At 48.6% G+C, this 24,570-nt stretch overlaps 8 protein-coding genes across 8 annotated transcripts; 4 read left to right on the forward strand and 4 right to left on the reverse strand.

The window, feature by feature from the left end:
• Positions 1-982: 982 nt before the first annotated feature.
• On the reverse strand, positions 983-4,274 carry BKA55DRAFT_566433 (sulfate transporter family-domain-containing protein). The gene is made up of 4 exons (XM_046192642.1): positions 3,641-4,274; positions 3,427-3,572; positions 2,839-3,379; positions 983-2,791 (listed from the first exon to the last, which is right to left on the reverse strand). The coding sequence occupies exons 1-4, from the start codon at positions 3,897-3,899 to the stop codon at positions 1,374-1,376; spliced, it is 2,364 nt and encodes a 787-aa protein (XP_046050143.1). The 5' UTR covers positions 3,900-4,274; the 3' UTR covers positions 983-1,373.
• Positions 4,275-7,661: 3,387 nt separating this feature from the next.
• Positions 7,662-8,431, reverse strand: BKA55DRAFT_346201 (uncharacterized protein). Its single transcript, XM_046185779.1, has 2 exons — positions 7,894-8,431; positions 7,662-7,841 (listed from the first exon to the last, which is right to left on the reverse strand). The coding sequence occupies exons 1-2, from the start codon at positions 8,251-8,253 to the stop codon at positions 7,791-7,793; spliced, it is 411 nt and encodes a 136-aa protein (XP_046050144.1). The 5' UTR covers positions 8,254-8,431; the 3' UTR covers positions 7,662-7,790.
• Positions 8,432-9,498: 1,067 nt separating this feature from the next.
• Positions 9,499-10,634, forward strand: BKA55DRAFT_538750 (uncharacterized protein; the record flags this gene model as incomplete). Its single annotated transcript, XM_046190057.1, has 5 exons — positions 9,499-10,097; positions 10,144-10,217; positions 10,268-10,302; positions 10,353-10,525; positions 10,574-10,634. 5 exons carry the CDS (start codon positions 9,499-9,501, stop codon positions 10,632-10,634), a joined length of 942 nt encoding a protein of 313 aa, XP_046050145.1.
• A 1,285-nt stretch (positions 10,635-11,919) lies between these two features.
• Positions 11,920-12,916, forward strand: BKA55DRAFT_642544 (glycosyl hydrolases family 11-domain-containing protein; the record flags this gene model as incomplete). Its single annotated transcript, XM_046197157.1, has 3 exons — positions 11,920-12,117; positions 12,167-12,285; positions 12,334-12,916. The coding sequence occupies exons 1-3, from the start codon at positions 11,968-11,970 to the stop codon at positions 12,914-12,916; spliced, it is 852 nt and encodes a 283-aa protein (XP_046050146.1). The 5' UTR covers positions 11,920-11,967.
• Positions 12,917-13,851: 935 nt separating this feature from the next.
• On the reverse strand, positions 13,852-14,617 carry BKA55DRAFT_726957 (uncharacterized protein; the record flags this gene model as incomplete). Its single annotated transcript, XM_046201147.1, has 2 exons — positions 13,852-14,335; positions 14,389-14,617. Coding segments are annotated over 2 exons (594 nt in total), but the record flags the coding sequence as incomplete, so codon positions are not given.
• A 504-nt stretch (positions 14,618-15,121) lies between these two features.
• BKA55DRAFT_538753 (uncharacterized protein) lies at positions 15,122-16,238 on the forward strand (the record flags this gene model as incomplete). Its single annotated transcript, XM_046190058.1, has 2 exons — positions 15,122-16,151; positions 16,201-16,238. The coding sequence occupies 2 exons, from the start codon at positions 15,122-15,124 to the stop codon at positions 16,236-16,238; spliced, it is 1,068 nt and encodes a 355-aa protein (XP_046050148.1).
• Positions 16,239-16,481: 243 nt separating this feature from the next.
• BKA55DRAFT_566445 (uncharacterized protein) lies at positions 16,482-17,016 on the forward strand. Its single transcript, XM_046192643.1, has one exon. It carries the CDS (start codon positions 16,624-16,626, stop codon positions 16,981-16,983), a length of 360 nt encoding a protein of 119 aa, XP_046050149.1. The 5' UTR covers positions 16,482-16,623; the 3' UTR covers positions 16,984-17,016.
• A 3,733-nt stretch (positions 17,017-20,749) lies between these two features.
• On the reverse strand, positions 20,750-23,224 carry BKA55DRAFT_510386 (uncharacterized protein; the record flags this gene model as incomplete). The annotated part of the gene is made up of 1 exon (XM_046187594.1): positions 20,750-23,224. One exon carries the CDS (start codon positions 23,222-23,224, stop codon positions 20,750-20,752), a length of 2,475 nt encoding a protein of 824 aa, XP_046050150.1.
• Between the last annotated feature and the right edge of the window lie 1,346 nt (positions 23,225-24,570).

Here is a 24,570-nt window from a genome sequence, read left to right on the forward strand (position 1 = left end):
TGTCGATTACAACGACCCTCTCAGCCTTTTCAAGATCCTACAAGCATGGGAACGTGACTGTATCAGTATAGCTCCCCTCAGTTGACTCTGATTACTAACTAAAGCTTGTATAGTGTATGATCCACAGTGAAGTCGTCCGGACATAGTATTTTGCCAGGTGGTTGGCCACGTCCCGGCTCAGTCGAATAGTCCCTATCCCGCAGGAGATGGGGTCTTGTTACCTCTGGGGCACCCCTCTGAACTTTTTCCACAGCCTTGAAAGCCCGTTGCACCTGTCTAGTCAACGTAAAAGGTGGCAAAATTGGATAGGGAGTCTTCACTTTCCCATTCGCAGTCTTGTCATCTATATGCTCTTCCTCGTGGCGCTCCACATGTTCCTGAAGTACCTACCTGTAGGCAGTTCACTCAAGGAACTGTGGCCACAACAAAACAGCAATGCAACTGTTGCAACATAATGCATAGGTGGAAAGGTCCGACTTTGGCGGAAAGTAACCCAGCGCGATATTACGGGGTCACCGCTCAGCCAGATGAAATTGGATTGCGAAGGAAGTTTCATGATAGACAATCTGCTTTTACGATATCCAGCTCACTCTAGCGACTCCTTTATTCCCCAATCTTGTGTCACGTTGGCAGCTTCGTTGTTATCTGTCCTTGAAAGTGATATTGTGCCGTTTTGTTTAGATGACCGAGAGCTCAAGACTTCTAGGCACATCACGTACCAATTCCACAGTAAGAGTTATTACATTGCTCAAGTGACCAGTTTCCAGGTCTCACAAGCCTCCATATAGGGTAATGTATCTCATCCGAGCGGGGAAGTTGAAGACCCTTCGACCCTGGACTCTTTTCTTATTTGTCTTGGGCAATGATCACACCACCCTCGTAGATGATCGTGCTTGTGCTTGGCACATGACATCAGAGAGAGTGATTGAAACTGAGACCTTATATCCAAAATGGAGGGCAGATCACGAGTTTTTAATCACTCCCAGGACACATTGGAATTCTGAGGGTTATCAGGATTGTACTCAGTACAATCTCAACAATGTTGTGCCGAGAAATGTTCGAACAGACCTGTTGCTTCAACTTAAAGCCAGAGTTATTCATCATCTGTGGCAGTCACGAGCGACAGGCATGCATGTAGAAGTGATAAGTCATTGTCATTCATTAGCCATGGACAACTCCACCATTGGCATCTTCCCACTTGTAAACACCAGAACTAGACCAACGTCAAAAACTAAATCGGGTATAGACACATCGCCTAACAACCTCCATGGCGATTTGATTCCAACATCATGACAAATCTTTTAACGAATTAAAACTCCATGAAACACCGTGATACCCATATAGACGACGATTAATATGTAATAAAAGCCAGCTTAGTGCTGCTTCAACTCGGCGGCGGAAACGGCAGCGTCGACAGCCTCCTGAAGATCGAGATGGAAGAAAGGTCGGTTGAGACCCTGCACGGCAATGAGACGAGCGCTGGTTGGGTCTCTTGAGACACCCTTCTCGGAACCAATGCTATTGATGGAATCGTCGACGGCCTCAATATCCTGCTTGACAGGGGCGTTCTTGGCCTTCTCGTCAAGGGCAGCAGCAGTAGCAGCGCTGTCACCACCACCAAGGTCGGCAATGGAGAAGATGGCCTTCCATTGTCCGGTACCATCGTGATTAGTGCGGGGAGTGCGGAAACCGAAGCCAGCAGCAGCCAGAGCACGCTTGGTCCATCGGTTCTCAATGTTGGCGAAGTGCCAGTCAACGACCTCGGGAGCAGCGAACTTGTCAAGTTGGTTGCGAACATCAATCAGAGCTTGGATAGAAGTAACGTCGACGTTGTTGACACTGGAGAAGTCTAGGACGACGGCCTTGAGGATGGGGCGCTCATCATTCTCAATAGCCTTGATATGGCGGGGCTCTCGGTCGTTCCAGGGACGGTCACCGAGCTTACCCAGAAGAGCAGGGTTAGTTCGTCGGCATTCCTTGAAGATAGTCTCGGTAAGGTGGTTGAGGTAGTGAGAGGCGTTGGGGTAGTTGAAGCCCTCAGCAAATCGGTAGATGAAGACACCAGGGTAAGGAGTGCGAACGACAACCTTGGGGTTGGCACCGTTGCCGTGATCAAGAGGAAGGAAGCCAGCTCGGAGAGAACCCTCGCCCTCGTCAACGGATCCAGGGCTGGAGGTACCGTCACTAACGTTGGCCTTCATGGTTCGGACACGGACAACACCGAGGAAGCGACCGCGGGTCTTGAAGAGACGGAAGACGACGACAGCAGCGGACATAGCAATGGTGGTGTAGATACCGTTCTCAATGGAGCTGAAGATGGTGACGAGTACACCAGCGAAGAAGATGATGACCTCAAGGGGGGAGACGCGCCAGAACTGGTAGACAACCTTGGGAGGAGTGATGACATCTCCGACAGCGTGGATGATGACACCAGCAAGGCCTGCATTAGGAATGTAGAAGAAGACAGCAGTAAGGGCGTAGAGAGCAAGAAGGACGACAATAGCAGTAATGACACCGGCGAAGGGAGTTCGGACACCAGCCTTGGACTTGATGGCAGTTCGGGAGAAAGATCCAGTAGCGGGGTAAGCTCCAAGGAAGGGACCGAGAAGGTTGCTGACACCAATGGCGACGAGTTCCTGAGAGGGGTCGATAACATAGTTGTTGACACGGCCGAAAGACTTGGAGATGGAGATGTGCTCAATCAGGACAACGATGACGGCGGCGGGCAGCTCAGAGACGAAAGACTTGATGATGGGGGTGTTGATCTCGGGGACAGCAGCGTGAGTGAAACCTGATCCAGTTAGTCAATTCGATCAATTGTCAATTGAGATAACTTACCACTGGGAACGTCACCGACAATGCTGATGCGAGGCTTGGAGCGGTGGTTTATGTTCATACCAGCGCTGATACCAACGTACAGCAGGATGACAAAGGCGGTTCGCAGGGTCGAGATGAAGAAGTACAACTTAGCGCGCTGGGGCTGCTTCTTGGCCATGGTGCTGCAGAAAATACGGATGAGGTAGAGCATGACCAGGGCTGACAGACCAATGGCAGCATCGAGCTTGCTTTTACCCAAGTTCTTGAGGGTGTCAATGATCACACGGTAGGTGGCCTGACGGGTGTTAACACCCTTGATGCCCATGAGCTTGGGGACCTGGCCAGCGATAATGTTGACACCGGAACCAGTCATGAAAGCACAGATGGAAGGCAGAGGGATGAACTCAACGAGCCAACCGAGACGAGCGAGACCGAGGAAAGTGACGATTGAGCCGACGATGACCGCGAGGGCGGAGGCGATAACGTGACCGGGAACATCGGGCAAGGACTCGGCAGCCTTGAGGACGATGTTACCTGTGACCTGGGACATGACAGCGACGGGCTGAAGAGTCAGTTTAAAGTTGGTCAATAAGATTGAAGCGCACTTACACCAATGGTGATATCCTTAGATGTGGCGAAGAACCAGTAGATCAAGACACCCATGAAGGATGAGTACAATCCATATTCGACAGGAAGCTGTGCCAGCTGGGCATAGGCCATGGACTGGGGAACAACGACAGCACCAACAGTGATACCTGCGGGGAGTTGATGTCAGCAAACAGAGGCTCCCCGAGAATGTAACAGCACCGGGGAGTTAACTTACCAGCAACCAAATCACCAATGAACCAAATCAGATTATACTTGCCAACCCACGACAAGAACGGGAAGAGGTTGTAAAAGTATTCTCCAATAGCACGGGCGCTGGGTGTGATTTCTCGAAGAAATTCACCAACTGTAGGTTCCTCCTCGATGTAAAGGTCGGCATTGGAAATGGAAGGCGCTTTCTCCTCGGGTTGGGTGTGATCGGCGCCGATGAACTTTTCCAAGGCCGTCTTGGCAGAATGTTTGCCTGGTTGAGACATGTTGGAGCAATAATAGCAAAGTCAAATGGGAAAAAAGGACAACGCTCAAAAAGGGAGATGAAATAAGATAAGATTCTTGAGTATGCAAGAACGGGGAGATCAAAAGGTTGATCAGCAACGGCACAACGTGGGTATTTGAGTCGTCAAGATGTGCCGTGGGTCCCTGAGTCGGATTGTCGCTCGGTCGGTCGGGGGTGTGATGCAGCGCTAGCAAGACTTTCTCCTAGTTAGGACAAGTAGTCGAGGTAGCTATGACGACTGAAGGTCTTGGGCCTTCAGGGTCGAGGGATGAAAGGGTGAACAGATCGAGTCGATCTGTAGGATATATATGGGGTTGAGACCCGTTGAGGGAATTGAGAAGTGGGAGCGAGGTTGAGAGAGAGATAATCGAGAAGAAAGAGGCGAGGAAGGGCCACATATAATAAATTTAGACTGGCTGACCACCAGCGGCGATCCGAGTCCAAGGGCGTGTGTATGAAGTCAATTGCTAATCTGTCGCTATCGTTCCGTTGACCTGGTCTGGCCCACGCGGTAGTGCCATTTCCTCTCAATTCAGCCCTTTTTCAGGCTTCATGCAATCGTGACCACGGCCCAAGTCCAAGTGCCACGACGTTTCTTTTTTTCGAGCGGGGAGATGAGAGTCTCACTGCGTGATTGAACAGGGATCGACGAACGCCAAAAACTCTGGGCGCTACTGTTAATGCCTGTACACTTTGTAGCCTGTACATGTGAGCTGGGGTCATATTGGATGTCTCCTCGGACCCTCGTGCGGTGTGTCATTTCCTTCACACCCTGAGCTGTATTGTACCACGTCAAGCTGCAGAATTGATGAAGGCAGCGTGGGGAGTTTGAGGCAAAAGCTGTGCGCTCGGGGCTCCATTAGAACCATTGCGTGCTGACCAGGATCCAAGCATGCAATTGTCACTATCCCAATTCAGCTCCGCCAAAACTCCACCAACATTCGTGTCGTCTCCGTGGCGAGATCTCCTCTCTCAAAGAATAATGTTCACAAAAGGTGTGCATTTTGCGAAGCTTTTGATGCTTTGTGAGTAATATTGCACGAAATGACCAACGTCTGTGAATATTATGCAACTTTGCATTGCCACATTCAAAGTTCGAGAAAAGAGAAAAATCCCTGCTAGATCTCGCGACGATATGGTCCCCGATTGCGCCATTCGATCTAAAGCCGTTAACAGTTTAGTTCCGCTTTCTAAGCGGGAGACGTTATTCCCGTTGCGGGATAGTGGAGTTGAAACCGCAGAAGCTTTGATGATAAACTGAGATCATCATTGGATTAGAAATGGTCAATGAACTCATCCCTTCGAGATACGGAGGAAAGCGAGCGTGAAAGATGTTGTGAATTGCCATATTTGTTGTGTAGCGTATCTATATCCATTGCTTACAGTGGGTGAGGGCACAGGTCAAGATCCTACAGGGACCTTCGGGGAGTTGGATAGGTAGCTCAGCTACCCCTGTCTTGGAAGTTTATGTCGCCGTTACCGGCTCGAGGGCTTTTTGTTCCATGCATGCTTCCATTCTCGGGGAGATAAACTGTTAGGTTCTCAAGCTTTTCGTTCTTGTATTACGTCTTTTCGGTACCCTTCAGAAGGAGTAATTCTACATCAAAATTATTGCCCTGGAAGAAGAAATTTTCGCTGTTCAATCTCTTCAATGACCCAATATTCATCATGATGGCCTCATCGGCCCATACCCCAACTCCCCGTAACGCTTCGGCCCCACTCCCCATTGCTACCGGTGCTAACGTCCCTGGCGTTACGGGACCTTGAATAACCTTCATCAGGCTCGATATCACATGGCGAATGCCGGTATTGCAACAGAACAGAGCCCACAATAAAGCAACAAATATCTCATCTCCGAACTTTAACTTGAAAGTCCAGAGCCTTGAAGGTAGTCCCCGTTGGCAGTCCCGAACTGCTTCTAGTGAGACTATTGCTCAACCATCACTACACCCATGCTCTACGGCTGAGGATTCAAGAGGGGTCCCTATTTTCGGGGAGTCCAGTTACAAGTACACAACCTCGTTTGTGTGTTCGCCCATTCGTCAATTTCCATCGCCCCCGGTCCAGCGTCCAACCCTTGCTGTCTCTCAAAGTAAATGCGCACCGAGACAACTTAGTTTCCCAAGGCTGCGGTTGCGCGGTCACACATCAGGTCTAGACTCGAATAAACTACAGCTACTGTGAGTCAAAGAGGCTCTAGATTGACAGCTTGACCGTGATACATGTTGCCGATCTTCCGAGTCGTGGGTGAAGCTGTCAGTTGTCGATCCATAGCTTCAAGTTGCAAGTCGACACACTGGCATGGTGCAATATGGCAAGTCCGAAATCTTATCTGACGCAATAGACCCTTCCATATTGCTCATATTAGTGCGTCGCATGTGTCTTTTCTCATTTCGAGGTAACACGGATCTCCAATCTGGGCCGATCGTGGCCGCGTATTAGCTTGCTTGCCTCGCTGCAACATGAACCATTGTAACACTCTCCGCGTAAGACTCTCGGGCCATCGCTGGGTCGTCGGGCGTTGCCCGTCTTTCTCCTTACGAGATCGAAACAGATTTGACCGCGGTCACCGGCTAAGTCTGCTGTTTCAGCTCAAAAATGGCCCCTTCTGTCCCCCACCCACGCAGGCACGCGAGCTGGGAGTAACCTCGTTGACAGTCTCCCCCTTTGTCACTGCTGCATGTCTCATTGGACCCAACAAGAATCCATGCTCCGGGCCATCGGGGCTCGCCCGACGGTCCAGCTTGACTTTGGACGAATGACATGATCAAGAAGCCAATGTACAGCCAAGGCCTCACCTCATCCCTCCCGCTTGGGATCACAAGCCTTCCGGCTTGGTCCCCCACGAAAAGCGACGCCTCCCGGCACAAAATCCGTCAATCCATCCATCTTACTGTCTTGGCCATCTCGATAGCAATTTACCTTGGCGAACGTGGTGATTGAGCTAATGTAGATGAGGTTCAGGGGATTGCTATTGCAAGGCTGTCGACTTCGGTCCTTCCGTTCCTTCGATGATCGAATTCGCCCATGCGTTGACGAATTTGCGACAGTTTCAGGGTGCTGCACATCGCACTTTGCGATCCAGGTCCCATGGCGAATATTTCTAGATCTTGCGCGCCATCAGGTAAGCTTATCCAGCACTGTTTCTGCGTCCTAATCAATCTCGCCGCGGTTGGTGGGAGGAAAAATCCAGATCTACCCTTGTCGTCCAGTTGAATGGTGGCGGTCTAGTGTCGGGGAGTGTGCATTTGGTTCCGTCTTAGCTCGGTGTGTTTTTGAGCGAGGTACGGAGTACGGTAGAATTCACTCTCGTTGTACACGGTACTTGATCCCCTGCCAAGCGACGCCCACGTCTTCCTCTAGCGCAGCCGTTGCTTCTCCCGGGAATGCATCCTTCAAGCGGCACCATCAAATGCACGCGAGCACATCCCGTTGTTCTGGGAGCTTGGCAATGCACCTATTCGGCAATACGGCACACAACCCTGCCAGCGACTGCAAGGTTATCAAGACATAGTCGAGTTTATACGTGGGATTTGCTTTTCCAACTCCAATTCGGACGTAATTGGGTTCAATCGTGGTTGGTCGTGGGCTTGCGAGATTCGTTCTCTGATTGATTCGTCAAGGTTCTAATTGGGCACGACATTGTGAGCTAAACCTCCACCTGCCACTATTGGTTATCGTCCGTGGAATCGAGACAGGTTATCGATCGAAGGTGGCAAGCCATTAGACATCTCATCTCGATAGTCAATTGCGACGAAAGCCACGGCGATGGTGAAAGACGGTCAGGCGAGTCTTTTCGATTTGCCGCGACAATGTTTATTACGTCGATAGATGACAGATCGATGTGATCGTCAGTACGAATATCGGTCAGCTACTGGAGGTACCGTATGCTATGGGGCAACTGATCAACAATCTGGACAATCTAGATGTTCCCATGTCAGCAGAGTTCATTATGCTTAATTGCGTCGACCCACATACCACGTCCCTAGTGACATTCGGTATTCGTCCATCCTGGTCATCTTGTCGTGCCCCGAAGTTGCGTTTCCGTGGGTAGATGTTGCTGTCGTGGGTCGACAGTCTCGCAATGTTGGTGTGAGGTTGGAAGAGAAATTTTCTCTCACGCGGCTCAAGTCGCGTCCAAATTCAGGACCGTCATTTGTCCGTGACTGTATTTCGGGGAGTTCGCGGGGAGTCGAGACTGCCGAGCCTCTCTCGGGGAGTTGGTGATGGGTGGAGACCAGAGAATTCTTGATCTGGCCAAGGTGACCGGTCACCAGAAATTGAGACAACCGAATGGACAGCGCGCCAAGAGTGACAATAACACTTGGAGCCATTCTCAAGCTCGAGTCCGATTAGTGATTGACGAGATTTTGGTGGCAGATCAGCTGGTGGCGATCGGGTTGACCATCGAGCCAAAGAGGTGATTTCGGTGTGAATATCCATTGATAAACGGGTAAAGACAAATCACAAGGCCGTTTGTAGGCAGTTTGCGTTATCTTCTAGACAATTGACGAGATTCTTAGTACAATCGTGATGTTTTCGCGCTTTCTTCCCGTGTTGTCTCATCACAAGTTTGCATCGCCATATTTCAACAAAGTAATGGAATGAGGAATGATCGCAATGACGTGAACAACGTCGGGTCAGCTATTCGTTATAAATATACTAAAGCACATTCAATCTGCACAAAGCCCAATAGAGGCAGGTTAGTAAGGATATTGGAAAGTATCTGTGAACTTTTCTTGGTGTTGACCCCACAGCAGATAGAACACTGTAGGGTAACTCGCTTATAATGGTTGTGAGTTGTAAAGATCCTATCGCATCCCATCACGTTTTGACCTTTTCTCTTTTCATTCAGTGTTTAAAACAAATGCAATTATCTCGATGCTTCCTTGCGTATATGTTCCTGGTCGACATTCATGAATGACCCTTGATTATCCCATGTCTGGTTCAAACCGTGAAACCAGATGTGAATTTACCAACACAATGACTTCAGTTGCCTACCTTTTTGCTGACATATCTTACTTTCGATTTATCGGTTCTTTCACTTCTCCTTAATTAAGTTCACACATGACCCTGCAGTGGGATTATTGGAGTAGACCACTTGATATGTGAAGATCAGCTTCGGCCGCATCCCTGACCTGGAACAACATATCTTGACTTCAATAGAGCTTCAATGACTGAGACATTTATGGTCATGGTCAATAGCAAGTCGAAGCTAGATGTGACTCTTTTGACTGTATTTAACATGTGTCATGCTACGCCTGTTATTTGCGTTCAGATAATCCAAGTCACATCGCAATATATCAACCACCCGAAATCGGAGTGAAGAAGAACCAAGACCTCTTGATATTTAAGCTTTTACACTGAATTAGAATACATTTTCGCGACTTTAATGACAGGGAAGTGATCCCCAGTGACTCATCTTCCTGCCAAAAGGCGTCACCATCGCGATCCTTCCGGATAACCGACATTTACCCATATGTGACAATGATTCATCCATGTATCTCATTTATTTTTCTCGATGCCATTTCTCAGTCTGTCGAGTTTAACAACATCCGAGGAGCTTAAAAGATATCGAAATGGCGGATTTTGTAAAGGTCTACACCACCGTGCCAAAGCAGCTCTTGGCGCTTTTGACTAATCAACTGCCCTACTCGCTACCCCTCCTTCGACGTCTTCAGTTTACCAAGTTTGAAAATGGCCTACGAGAGACAGCAAGAGTCATACTGGCAGCGGAATCTCAACTTGAGGATGGACTAAACTTTCCGAAGAAATTCACTGCAGCATACATCGACGTCGGCGGTGGCCCTGATACGCAAACGTGGATATACTCGACTCTCGAGCATCCCGATAATGCCGACATCAACGACGCGACCATCTATGAGAAGCAACTTGACAAAGTAGTTGGAGAGAGCGTGAGGATATCAAAGGAGTATGGCCGTCCCCTCGTATACGGCGATGCTGTCTTACTCGGAACACTGCATGACTCTGTCCGAGATCTACTCTGCAAGACAGGTCGCGTTGAGCCTCGTGAAACAGGGGCATATGACAAATGGCTTTTCAAGTACGAAGATATACCAAAGGAGGAAATAGCATTACCTGAGGGGATGCATTGGGGAACGGCAACTGACGATGATTGCCGAGTTGTCATCTCCCGAACAAACATCCCGAGAACAGTGTGAGTCTGATTTTAGCAGGCTGGAATACTGGCTGATTCCATATAGGCAAGTCCTGAGACGTATGCCAAGCTTGGTAATCAAGCTTGATGACGGAACGCCTGTGTCCTGGGCTTTTCTGGGTAAGTTCCCTCGAGCCTAAATCTTGCGGCTCAACTCTGATTTGACTTAGGGTTTGATGGCTCACTGATCAGCCTTCATTGTGAGGTACGTATCATACGGCTTCAAGACACGATATGAAGCTGATTATGAGTTAGGAACCCTATCGTCGTCGTGGGCTTGCCAAGACACTTGCTGCGAAGTTGTTTCGCGACAAATCTCTTGACTTTGCCAATGATGGCTGGTGTTCTGCTGATGTTGCGCCAGACAATGATGGAAGTCGAGGAATGTGCAAGAGATTGAATGGAAAGCCGACCTGGAGGGTTTCATGGTAAGTATTCGTGACATTGTCGTGGGATTTGTGAGCTGATTATCTTAGGGTGTTGCTGTATGTCGGAGAAAAGCCGCCAAGTGAAACAAATGGTACCAAGAACGCATGATGGGTTTTGAGAGCTCTAGAACGAGCTAAATGTTTCTCTGGTCGACTTTTATGCTCATGAACGACGGGTTTAGTGCCCAGGAACTGGAGTTTCATTGAAAACAGCTTGTACAGACATTGCAAAGACACGGCTAAGAAAGAGTACAAAGTATAGAGAGAACATAGAATGAGGCCAGCATCCCAATCGAGAGTTTCACATTCTGGCTGAATTAGTCATGCTACCACGCTATAATGCATGTTACTGAATCATCATTCACCCCGGAATGCGCTCAGTCTTCTATGAGACGTATCGGTGATTATAGGATGCACGCAGGGTTCACTGGAGGAACTTTTCCGCAACACACGATCATAGCGAAGACCCGCAATCGCGTAAAACATCCATTGTTGATCTCGGATATTTTAAGATGATCGATCCGTTATCTTGGTCGACTATTCCGGCTAAACATATTGCATGGCAGTTGTCAGCCTCAAATCCTGAATTACTTTAAATTCAATCAAGATGCAACCAATTTGTATCATGTATAAATATATCTGGGTCAGATCGACTGTAATTGACGTATGGAGTTGTTTTCGGGTATTTTGACTTTCGAGAATAGCCTGATATGGGGTATTATCCGTGAAACGTGAAACTCGGGCCACATGGTTCTAGCTTATGCCAAGTTTCAGGTTGAGGATGCTGCCGTTTACCGATGATGGTTACAAGATACGGCTGTTACCTTGTTTCAATTGAAATTAGTTGTGGAACGTGAGGTTAAAAGAGTGGATTTGAGTCGCAATAGTTGCCGTGGATTCATTGGCAGAGACCATATTCTATCTCACCTCAGTAGACAATATCCAGTGCTGTGACTTCTAGATGCCAAGATTCAATATATCTTAGTCAAAGCTTATCTCATAATCCATTAATACCTATCCGATCCTCGGTAAAAATACCATTTGTGGATCTGAAACTTGGAACATCACGAGGCTGAGTAGAAAGCATGAATACTCGTTTGGCATCTAGATCTAATCGACCCACCATCAGCTCAACGCATTGAAATCACCATCTGCCGAAAACATCAAAACAATCATTCAATGGACGGAAAATTCTAGACTTGTTCCTCCTTCATTAAACGTCAAATCATTGTCCGATCGGGAAAACGGGCCGGCTCCACAAGTTGTTTCAGACCAAGCAACACCACATGTTTATTCGAAACAATAGTACGAACCGATATAACAAGGGTCTTTTTTCTATATGTATACCAACAAATTCGCAGCAATGCCCGAGAGAACTATCCTTCAACTCAACACTCGTTTTCTATTCTAACACACTCTTTTTTCTCTTCAAATCATTCATCATGGTTCACTTCACTTCCGTCTTCGCTGGGCTGTCGCTCGTAGCTGGTTCTCTTGCCGCACCCTCCAAAGAAGGTCTCTTCTCCAAGATTACCAAGCGGGCTGGTACTCCTAACAGTTCCGGTACTAACAACGGGTTCTACTACTCCTGGGTGTGTATAACCAACATGATCCTCTGGAGCAATGGCTGACCTCATGCAGTGGAGTGATGGCGGTGCCGATGCCACTTACACCAACGGAGAGGGAGGTTCTTACACTATGGAGTGGAAGGATGGCGGTAACGTCGTCGGTGGTAAGGGTTGGTCTCCTGGAAAGGCCCGGTAAGTCCACTATGAACTTATACATGGCCCTCTACTAATTCCTGGTAGAACCATCTCGTACGAGGGAGAGTACAAGCCCAACGGCAACAGCTACCTCTCCGTCTACGGTTGGACCCGAAACCCTCTCGTAGAGTACTACATCGTCGAGTCCTTCGGTACCTACAACCCCTCCAGTGGTGCTACCAAGAAGGGTACCGTTGAGGCTGATGGCAGCACCTACGACATCTTCGAGACTACTCGCACTAACGCCCCTTCAATCGACGGTACTCAGACCTTCCAGCAGTACTGGTCTGTTCGCCAACAGCACCGCTCCACCGGTAGCGTCGACACTGGTCTTCATTTCGATGCCTGGGAGAAGGCTGGCATGAAGCTCGGTACTCACGACTACCAGATTCTCGCTACTGAGGGTTACTTCAGCAGCGGATCTTCTCACATGACTGTCTCCGAGGGTGCTTCTTCTGGTGGCGGTGCCGGCGGCTCTACTGGTGATGACGCTTCCCAGGGCGGTGATGCTTCTCAGGGCGGAAATGGTCAGCAAGGTGGCAACGGAAACTCTTTCCAGCAACCCGGCAGTGAGAACCAACCCCAGCAGCAAGAGATTAACACTGGCGCTAACGAGCCCTGCCAATAAGTCTAAGCTAAACCGTCCAAGCAAGAGCCTGGTGCCACTGTAAGCATTGTCCATTCACAACTCACTCGACTCGGATACTAACTTCAGCAGTGCGTTTCTATTTACGGACAATGTGGTGGCCAGAGCTGGACTGAAGCCGCCTGATGTCATCGGAGCTGTAAGGGTGCCAGTGGTACTTCCAGAGCTTCAACGACACCATCATGGGTGATTTGGAGTTAGAGTCGGAGAGACCGTATTCTTTCATACTCATCGCTTCTCGCCCTTTAGTAGAGAAGTGGTGGCGTGTATATACTTGATGTATAAAATTTCTTGCTTGAATATCTCCGCAGATTTTCAAGTGACACTTGATCTATGATACTTAATCGTGTTCAAAGTGCACCTAGAACCATGTGGTAGTTTTGCTTATCGCCACTGCAGTGCCGCTATCAGCCCGAGTCACAACTCCTTAACCATTTGTCGGGTTATCAGAGGACTTAAGACTCTAGAATTAGGCGGCGAAAATAAACTAGTCAAAGAGTCTACTAAGATTATTCTAAATTATCCTAAGATATTCTAAATCTACCTAAATGTTTTTATAACTTAAGATCGAAGTCTTAAGTTTTTTGACCATCTCTTAGCCGTTATAAACCTTCTACGTCCATGATTCACTACAGGCTATAGAAATATCATTTCATATCCGGAGGGTGAAAACCATGCTATTCGTCAAACCTCGCCTGGTCCTGAACCCACTGCATTACCTTGTCGTCAGAATCTTGGTTCGAAAGCAACTGGGGACTTCCTGCCACCACTTAGGGCAGTGATGAGTATACAACCCCATTGCATATCAATAATGTCCTTGAAACGAGATGCGCCTTCACTTTGCATTGGTATATGGATAAGTTTGCCTGAATGAACAGGCGATCCCTCACTTGTGGTGAAGAGAGATCATATTCCATGCCTTGTCTGATGCCCCCGGTTCACTCCGATCGCTCAAGTAGTCCATGCGACTGGCAACGCGGCAACTGAGAAAGTATCCTCGTAGGCCACAATTTTCTTTGGCTTGGTTGATATGTGCTTATGTATCATTCCAAGTGAAGGACGCGATGTGATACGCATTCGGACCTGTTGTGCCCGTCACCCCGCAAACATTACCATCACACGTCAGACATTTGGTCTGTTCGGCAAAATCCATATCGTGTTTGCCGACTAGCGGTAGGGAGTTAGTGGCGTCGATATCGGAATCGGTGTCAAAATCAAAATCTGAATCGAATTCAGGCAATGGCTGCACATCGATATCCATGCTGGTACTGGGGCGAGACGTTGTGATTGGACATGCAACAGACGTTGGGCCATGTTTCTCTGGCGCGGTGGACAATTGCGCGATTGATGTACCACTAGAACTGAAGTGCGCCCGGTCTCGTTTGCCTAGATGTCGAAGATCTTGAAAGTTTTAGCTTATTGTCTAAATAGGATACACAACGAAGTTGACTTACAATATTTGCAGAAAGGTGCGGCGCGATCGAGTCCCATCTTCAGGCAGACGGATATCTCATTCGGTGACAGCTTCTCGCCTGACTCAAAAAGAGACAAAGCAACCGTCATGATTATTGCAATGCGTTCAGCGCGGAGGCAGAAGTCTTCTTTCGACCCGCTGTCCCCGAATGGTGGATTGCAAGGATTCCGCAATCTTGATTCTGATACTTTTCCGTCAGGCCTAATCAGATATGAGTTCGCGAAAGGTGTTATGTCTTCTCTAAAGTCTAAAATTATCATCAAATCCCTCGAGATAACACATGCTCTACAATCGAAAACCAGAGTTGAACAAAATTAATTATTAGCACTATGGTAGTTAGAGATTTGGGCGGGATGTCCCGCCCTCCGCCCGAAAACACGGCCCCACCTCAGCCCGGCCTCGTCCGGGCTGTCCTCCGTGGAACGTTTAAACTACTAGGCAACGAACAGCAATGCTTTTTTCGTCGAGAACTTCCCACTTGGTGACATGTGCTGCGAAAATAATTGAGTTTTCTTCTCATCATCATATTCCGTTCGTTTGTAATGGTGAGCGTTAGTGCTCCCTCGAAATGACGAAGGGACGGGAGAGGTATGAAGTCATCAAAATGCAATCCAATTAAACCCATCGATTTCTCGCACTTTACAGCAACTCAACTGTATAAAGCTATCTCAACCCTCGCACATCCCTACGCTATTAATTCAGTGTTAAATATCATGTCTGGCGAAGATGCAACCCGTCGCTTCACAAGAGCGATGCACCAGGTCTATGGCGACTTTGACAAAGACGCTGATACTTGGACCCCTCCCGATAACCCGGGCGCTGGCGGTCATAAAGGGCGATACCTTTGGACAGATGCTTTCGGAGTCGTCAACTTCATCACGCTCTATGAAGAGACGACGGACAACAGGTATCTCACTCTGGCCAAGCGCCTTGTTCAGACGGTCCACGATGTCTTGGGCCGCACGAGGGACGGAATATCTCGTCTACCGGGCGCAACCGATGAAGAACCACTGAGAGGTGGCTTGAGAATTGGGAAAGAGCGTGCGACTGGGAGCGATGGAGATGGACAGTACCATCACTATCTGACTCTTTGGATGTTTGCTCTCAATCGTCTTTCCTGGGCTACTCAGGACTCCTCTTTCAACGACTTAGCTATCCAACTCGCCAAATCCATCCATTCAAGGTTCTGCTTCCATTCTGCAGGTGGACTCAAAATGGTCTGGAAGGTCTCCGTGGACATGGACAAGGTCCTCGTTCCCACCGAGGGGCATCTCGACGCCGCGACCGGGTTTGTGGTCTACAGAATGCTCCAAGAGACAGCAGTACAACAGGGTCGGAAGGACCAGCTTCTGAAGCAGGAAATCAGCGACTACGAGAAAGTCATGCAGCAAAGAGGCTCAATGTATCCTAGTGGTGATCCATTAGATCTTGGTATGGGGCTATGGATCTGCCACTTCTATCCTCACGAGGAGTGGTCGCAGACATTTACTCGACAAGCGATGGATCTAGTCGACGACCTCTTTGATGGTAAATCCACGGATATGAGCGGTAAAGCTTCCAAGAGACTGGCTTTCAGAGAGTTTGGCGCCTGTTTGGGAGTCCAGTGCATTGAGCCTGATGAGCCATTGAAGGAACAGGTCAGTACGCTGATCGACTTTTGGGAAGAGCATATCCACCAGCATGATGGAGATGGCTTGAAGCCAATTTCTCAAGTCATGTATGCGGCGTCAATCATCCCTGGAGGTGAGTTCATTTAGAGCGCTGTCTGGGAAAGCCTGTTAACTGTGTCTAGCATTTCGGGGAGGCTTCATTGCTGGTAGCGAGCCATAACAACACGGTTGGCTAGCGCAACATAGTATAGGGCGAGAAAAGTTGTTGGATATTGATGTTGACCAAATTGCTTCTGTAGGGCAGTGAGAGTTACTTCTTCTTTATTGGTAAGGCCTGTTGGATAACTTGTCGAGGCCTTTCCATCTCATGTGGCTATGCGATGATCAGGAGATTATTATCACAGTTTAGCATGATTTCTTTGGGAGTTCTTTTTTTTCGGAAAGTCCTGTATATTAGACTTTACCTCTATCTACCTATCTATCTTGTCTCTCTGGACCAATCCACCTGTGCTTTGTACTCCGCTTCTCACAAATCACCATGCCCTCAAATCCGTACCACTCAATACCCAGTTCGTCAGTCAATCGCAAACAGTGTAGTGAGACAAATGCCCTTTTTTTTTGTTGCGTTTTGTTGTTTTCTGTCCGTGTTATCCCCCAAGAGCGACGTTTCGCTTAGCCAACGCGCGCACAGTCAAGTCATGACCGGTAGTCTGACACAACATCTACTGGTTGTGGTTGTCGTTGCAGGACTCGCAGAGGTTGCCGCCGGTGAACTTGACAATGTTGTTGCAGCCGCAGCTTCAGGTGCACTTAGGGTTGGCCATGTCAACAGGAGTGTCGGTAGTGGTAGGGGCCTTGGCGTCACCGAAAGCGAGCTTGCAGAAGTTGGAGAAAGACATGATGAAAGATGCGGTAGAGGGTTTGGTAGAAGATTGTTGTGTGATGGGTGTTTAGTGTTGAGGTGAGTTTGTGAGTTTGTGAGTTTGTGAAGTTGTGAAGTTGTGAAGTTGTGAAGTTGTGAAGTTGTGAAGTTGTGAAGTTGTGAAGTTGTGAAGTTGTGAAGTTGTGAAGTTGTGAAGTTGTGAAGTTGTGAAGTTGTGAAGTTGTGAAGTTGTGAAGTTGTGAAGTTGTGAAGTTGTGAAGTTGTGAAGTTGTGAAGTTGTGAAGTTGTGAAGTTGTGAAGTTGTGAAGTTGTGAAGTTGTGATAGTTGTTGATCGTGAGTTGAGAGTGAGTTGGGAAGAAGGTTGAGATTGATAGAGATCAGTCTTCAATTTATAGGCAAATCTGGAGAGGTCTGAGTAAACAGATCCTCCTATGTTCTTGGACTGGCAGTTTGGTCACGACACTGGCCTTGTCTATGGCACTGGCAACTCATGTGAACTTCCGGCGCGAAAGTTGTTCTGGCAGTGGGAGTGTTCGCTAGGTGTCCAAGACGTTGCATTCACTTCAAAATTCCAGGCCATTCTTTCCGAATATAGTAATGAACAAATGAAAAGGCAAGAATATGATCATGATTAAAGGCTTATGATTCATGTTCATTCATTGAGGAAGCCTTGACAAAGGTACAGCGAAGGGCAAGTCGAGTGAACAATGTTCCCATCAATTAAATGCGACAGCGTCAGTTCAACTACCCGTTTCCCGCGGATGACCCAAGAGAGCCAAGGTTTTGTTCAGCTCACTCCATTTGACACTGACATCACTTTCGCCCAGTCTCGCCTGAGATGAATCATAGAGACACTCCCGCTACTGACCTAGTATGCCAGTCAATCTCAAACATACCCCAGAATGTACATCAAAGAGAGGCTTTGTAACTAGAGAACAATAACGCTTGATCTAGAGAAGCTTAGACCATTACTGACTCAGCCCAACTAGGCCACTTCAAAGTAACCAGCACCTAGTCTTTCCTATCAAGGTCATTGGGACTATTCGGCCTACTCGATACATTGCTTAACGCGAAGTCAAGAACAAAGAATACTGGCAGATTTTGCTAGGGAGTAAGACGAACAAGATATAGCATAGAGGAGAATGGGAAAGAGGAGACAGCCCTGGTCACGGCGTCTCTGCTGCTTGTCCCAACGGCACGCGAATAATTTTGCACATGGGATTACTATAGTACAATAAAAGCCCCTGAGTCTAATCTGAGGAGGTTGCTTCATATTTTCCTCGGGTGGTCGTTGGCGCTTTAAAAGGCATCACCTCAGTGCTGAAGCTGAAACCGAAGTACAGATAGATGGACTCCTGTACGGCAAATAGAACAGCGCAGATAAAACAACCAATATGAGGTGTCCAAAACGAAACTTACGGTATATACAATAGTGCCCAGGTAAAGTTTAAGCGATAGCCTCCTTCTTCATAAAAGATTCACCAGGTTAGGCACTTCAAGAATAAATATACTACGTAGGGCTCTGTCTTATTTCCAGCTGGGCCTAGCTGTTGTATAATTCTCTTCCTCGTGTCCATAGAGTAGAGATAGATGAATTGTCTCTCCACTTATTGGGTTCTTATGTTGCTTCTCTCGCGCTCAGTCGTATTATGTGTAACTGGCCATGGTCACCATGAATCAACACTCCGTTATCTCTTGAGTACGATTTGAGGACCTTTTGTTATTCTTTGAAGATACCCATACCTCTACTCAGGTTTGCTCAGGGATTTTGTGAGCTATGCAAAGAGATATGCGAAGTGGTTGCCAGTACCATTTCCCCTGAGCTCTTGAACATGGTGATGAATAACAGAGGATATTCAGAACACATAGTCCATCTTCCATCCATACCTTAATTACTCACAAGGCACGAATAAAGCAGTCAAAAAGGGTGGAGCGGGTGGCTGCCAGTGTCAAGGCACTCTTCCTCTTCTGGCCGATGAACCCACAACCAATAATAATTGAGCATGCCTATGCGCCAGTAAAGGGCATATAAGTTGTCGTAACTAACTGGTCTTTCACAAAGGGATCCAGGGCCGAGGATTGTCTCATAGCAAGTGCGGCAGGCTTCGAATCAGACTTGATCACTCATAGAGAGCGAGCGAACCCAAGGCAGGTAGGTCCCAAGCTACACTAGGTAGTACCTTCCCTTGTATCAATGCTACAAAGCAACCGACAGTACAAACTGGGCGAGGAGTGGTCGAGCGGTGCCATGAGAACTAGTGGAGCTTTCCGTGCTCCTGATGCCCAACGGGAACCCTCCTCTCATACCTTTTGGCCTATTTTGTGAGATGGTAGGTCTCCTTTTACTGTACCGAATATACTGGCGATTGTCTCCTCGTGCCCGAGCTCACTTGTAGGCTGATGTTCTCATTTAAGGAGGCTATTAACCGTCAAGGTCCATTTCCCAGCACCCATATAGAATATTACATTAAAATTCTGCTGCGGTTTGAGCTAGGGCTTCCGTTCAGAGGCCATCATTAACCCTTCACTCGTGGTGATTCTGACGAGTGTTGGGATAATGGGGAGAGATGTTGTGGGATCACGGGCAATGCAAGTCTACTACAGAGGTCTTTACGCAACATAAAGAGACTATGTAACACAAATTATTGGAGTCAAAATGCGATCCCCCGTTTGAGCTCACTCATACTGTTCTGCAGCTACCTTAGCTATATCGCAACACTAGACGAATATGTGTGAAGACGACCAAGAGGCTAGCTCCACATTGTAGGAGCTTATGATAACTTATCCTAAGGTTAGAGAATACTAGCCTAAAGCGGGACCATAAGGAGAGCCTAAAACTTGATCTGATGCTAAGGTACCTCTAGGATGCTCACTTGTGAAGGCATCCATGTGTTACAAGGTACTGAAGTCGTGAATACAAAAGCAGGCTCAACACCAGCGAACACTCGCCCATGGCGGATGATAAATCACTTATTGAGCCCTTGAACACCGAGGCTAAATCATCGAGGGAGACTTATTGAACATTCAGTTTGATGGAACAGTCCACCGAGTGAGTCTCTCTTGCTTTGTGTGGAGACCGTGATTGAATCCGACCCCTGGCAAGCCTTCCAACCAGCAATCTTATACTAAAAGGCATGTAAGTCTACAGAATCTATTATCAAGCGCAGTCATTGCATTCATCAAAGTTCACCATGCAATGATATTGAAAGTCTGGGGAAGTTGTCGATGTGCTCGGTCACAATTGGGTACACGATCATCAGCCAACACCTGTTCAATTTCACAATACACTTGTGAGTTTTACAGGGAACATATGCATACGCTGAATATCATCCTGCCATGTTTGTTTCGACGGTATACACTTTGGGGGCTGTCGTTATTGAGCTTCAAAGACCTGAATGGCTCGAATCAGTAAACTCTCACGTGTGATGTGCACGTTTCTTACTTACACCATCACGAGGATTTAGGGAGACCAAGATGCTTAAACAACTTTATTCTGTAACTAGTAATATTGGTGTCCATCAGCAGGCACAGCCTGCAAAAGATGATCTGTCTAGAGAGGGTATTTCATCCAGGTTTGGTATCTAAAGGGGGAATTTTAAACATAAGACATATTCGCAAGACTGCCACAAAGGAAAATCACCATCCAAAAAACAACCGTCATTAAACAAGCAAACCCTCCCATAACATAGAAAAGCACAGGCCGTTATTCCGTCGTCCATCCTCATGCTTCCAATCTCATGTAAAGTATGGTATCATTAAAAGAAACGCAGTGAATCCCCTCTTCCCTTCGCTAGTATCTCGCTTGGTACCATTGTCATAACTGGTGTGATAATAGGTTCGATGGTGTTTAGTCGGTGAAGAACTTGATGACGTTCTGCAGATCGCGCAGGCCGACACCGTGCTTGGGGTAGCAGATGTAAATCTCCTCGCCGAGAGCACCGAACTTGGATCGGAATGATGCCTTGCGACGGAGGCCGAGACTGTCGACGATAGATCGGTAGCTGGCACTAAGGAACTTGGCACGAATACCGCCAACGTGCTCACCCGGGGTAAGCTTCTCGGAAACACCAGCGCCAAAAGTGACCTTTCCGGTAACGTTCTGAAGAGCAAAGCTCACAAGCACCTCAATGGCGCCGTTGACAGCACCAGGGAAGTCCAGAGCCCACTTGACCTGCCAGCCGTGGCGAGGAGCAAGCTTGGCCAATACGACCAGAGACATGACCTTACCGTCCTTCTCGGCAGCAAAGTATCGGCGGTGCTCCTGATCAATCCAGGGGCGGACCTCAGTAAGGTGGACCTGCTTACCCTTGCCCTTACGAGAGCCCTTCCACTCTTCGATGGCGGGGTTAGCACGAGCGATGAAGTCCTCGTCGGGCTTGACCTCGTGAATCTTGACACCTTCGCGCTCAACGCGGCGAGCCTTGGCAGCAAGGCCATCGATCTGAGCGCTGTTGTGCTTATCAGCGTCGACACGCTGCTCCTCAGTGCAAGACAAGCTTCGCCAGCGAAATTCAGAGGCAAGAATCTTCTGGACTTCGTAAGAGACGAGCATCCAGAAAGGTGTCAATCGGAGGTCGACAGTAATGTGGTGGATAAAGTCACGGATGACTTGAGTGTACTGGCTGCGATCGCAGAGAGGGTCGCCAGTAATCATAGCAAACTTCTCACGTTGGACCCAACCAACAGCGGCACCGGTGGAGTGTCGCCAAATTTGGAAACGGTCATCGAGCCAGGAGGTGTTGGTAGCATCACCGTAGTTGGCGATGAGTTTCTCAATAGGGGGAGGTGAGTCGGCATGGTGAGGCTTGGTCGTGTCTGCCTCGGGGTGGGGCAGACCAGGAGCCTTAGTAGGAAGAGACTTGGGGTCACGGTGGAATAGAGATGCGTATCGAACATCGCCAAGCTCGAGCATCCAAGCGACGATACGCTCAAGGCCAAGACCAGCACCAGCGTGGGGAGGAGCACCCAGCTCAAAGGCAGTAAGGTAATCCTCCATACCATCCTCAGCCATGCCAGCGGCAGCCATGTTGGCGCGGAGCTCATCAACATTGTGGATACGTTGACCACCAGAGCAGATCTCTTGGCCTCGAATGAAGATGTCGAAAGATCGAGTCCACTTAGGATCCTCGGGGTCCTTAGCAGTGTAGAAAGGGCGAGCATTGGCAGGGAACTTGTCGAGAACGTAGTAGTCTGTGCCGTACTTCTCGCGCACAAGTTGACCAAGTCTCATTTCGTCTGGAGTAGACAGATCCTCCTCCTCGACGTCACGTCCGTCGTCACGGAGCATCTGGATACCTTCGCTGAAGGGGATGATGGGAGTCTCCTCAAGCCACTTGAACTCACCACTAGGCCATCTCTTGCGAATGACCTCGAGCTCTCGAGAGGCATAAACGGTTCTGAAGACTTCCTTGAGGAACATGTCGATGAATTGAATGACCTCATGATAGTCGTTGTCAATGGCCATCTCAAGATCGAGGCCAGTGTATTCAGTCAAGTGACGGTGAGTGTTAGAGTTCTCGGCACGGAAGACGGGGCCAATTTCGAAAACGCGACCGAAGTCGGCAGAGATGGCCTCCTGCTTGGCGAGCTGAGGACTCTGGGCGAGGAAAGCGCGGCGACCGAAGTAGTTGACAGCGAAGACAGCGGCACCACTTTCAGTGGCGGCAGGCTGAAGCTTTGGGGTATTGATTTCAACAAAGCCTTGCTCTTCGAGGGTGTTTCGGAAGATTCGGGAAACCATTGAGCGCACGCGGAAGAGCGCCTGGTTGGAAGGATGTCGGAGATCGAGGATTCGGGCGTTCATGCGGTTGCGCAGGGTCTCTGGGGGCTTGTAGTTGCTGAAGGGGAGGTTCTGTGCGGGGTTGACGAGGTGAACAGACTCGACGTCAACCTCAACAGTAGAGTGTGTGGCCGATCGAATAGGCTCGGGAGGGCTCTTGAGGGTACCAGTGATCTGGACAAGAGATTCGGGGTTGATCTTTCGGACCCATGTGATAAAGTCGGCATTACTGGCATCACGGGCGAGAACACCCTGAACGGAGTGTGTCTGGTCGCGGAGGAGGAGGAAGTCAAGAACCTTTGAAATAGGTCGCTGGGTCTCGATACGGGCTCGGAAGGTGACTTCGGTGCCAATGGGCAGAGTATCGAGCTGTGCAATTGTGTTGATCTCACCAGGGTGAACAGGCCAGTCAGAGCTCATGCTTGTTCGACCGCTGTCGAGAGAAGTGCGACTGCTGGGAACAACAGCGCCGTTGGTGGTGGTGGTTGTGCCATCCATACTAGATCGAGCAGAATTGCGTAGTTCAACGGCGCTGTCGCGCATCGTTTCGCGAATAGTTCTAGATGGAGACGCGGAACGAGGCGACGAAAAGGCTGAGCTCAAAATAGCAGCTGAAGGTCTTGTGTCAATGCTCAGCACTGCTGAAGCAGGCCGGCTGGTCTCCGGGCTCGCCATATCGAGCGACGTCGGTGATGATGTCAGAGTTGTGGCTTTGGTTTGTGAAAGGACCGAGTCTATGGAGACAGCAGATAGTGGGGGCGATGACAGGGCCTGCACTGGGGTTGGAGTAAAGGAAGTGATTAAAGGCGAAGGAGTTTTAGGTGAAGAGAGAGAAGAGGAAGAAAAGATAGAAGCAGAAGGTGAAGGGGGAGTTGAAGAATTTGTGGTGGCCGAGGATCCTTTTAGACGATACTTTGATGGTAGTGGGATGCCAAAGGCTGATGTGACGGGAGCAAGGATGCCCGTCATAGTCAGGTAGCGTAAGGTAGCGCAGGGCCGCGGACGGAGACAGGGCACGGAGGACAGGGATCAGAGGATCGGGGATTTGGGGGTGATTTGATTCTGAATGTGATGACGGGACCTGACCGGGAATGTCTGTCTCGAACTGAAATGGTTGGTTGGCTGGCTGGTCTCAACTGAGTTGGAGGGTGTGGCACGGTGGGTCAGCCACACTTGAAAATCCTTGATATCCTGACTTGGCTTGCTAGGTACTGTTTCCGCAATACTTGCTTGAGTCGATGACGATTGAGTGGGCTGCTTTAGGTTGCTCAGATTCCCTTTTGGTCGTTACTCAGGGACTTGTCTTCGATTTGATCGTGGCTGTGACGAGGGGAGGAGTGGTGTATCAATTACATGTGTGGCTGAAGTGAATAACAGGGTTGAATTCCCAGGTGGTTAATATTTTGTGTATTGGTGTAAATGAGAATGAAACACCAAATAGGAATGTTGGATGTTTATATCAGTTTTAGTTAACAACATGAACTCCGCATCCACGGCACTTTCGGCCTCACGGAAACAAGACCTGCTTACAATGCCGTGAGAAGAAAAGAAAAAACTTCTTTGTCAAATTCCTATCGCTTACTCTAGCAACCACCATTTCGGGCTCGGCCCAGTGCATAAACCCGCGGCGTGGAGGTTCAACATAACAGATGACTCGGCATTGCGATGTAACTCGTTCCGCGCGTGAGGGTACCGAGAAATTTACGGGTAGATCCAATTGCATTACTGGTCAGTCAGTACGGGTTTTAGCTTCGGGTCTAGCACTAGCATCCTACTGTAGCAGCTAACAGCCCTAGGATATGGAGCATCGCTGATTCAAGCATGGCACGCTATGAGTAACGGGCCCGGTAGTGGCATGTGGATGTGGATGTAAGAGCCTCCAAGGGCGA

Source organism: Fusarium redolens (genome assembly GCF_020744475.1).
Source record: "Fusarium redolens strain MPI-CAGE-AT-0023 chromosome Unknown BKA55scaffold_7, whole genome shotgun sequence".
Classification (NCBI taxonomy): domain Eukaryota; kingdom Fungi; phylum Ascomycota; class Sordariomycetes; order Hypocreales; family Nectriaceae; genus Fusarium; species Fusarium redolens.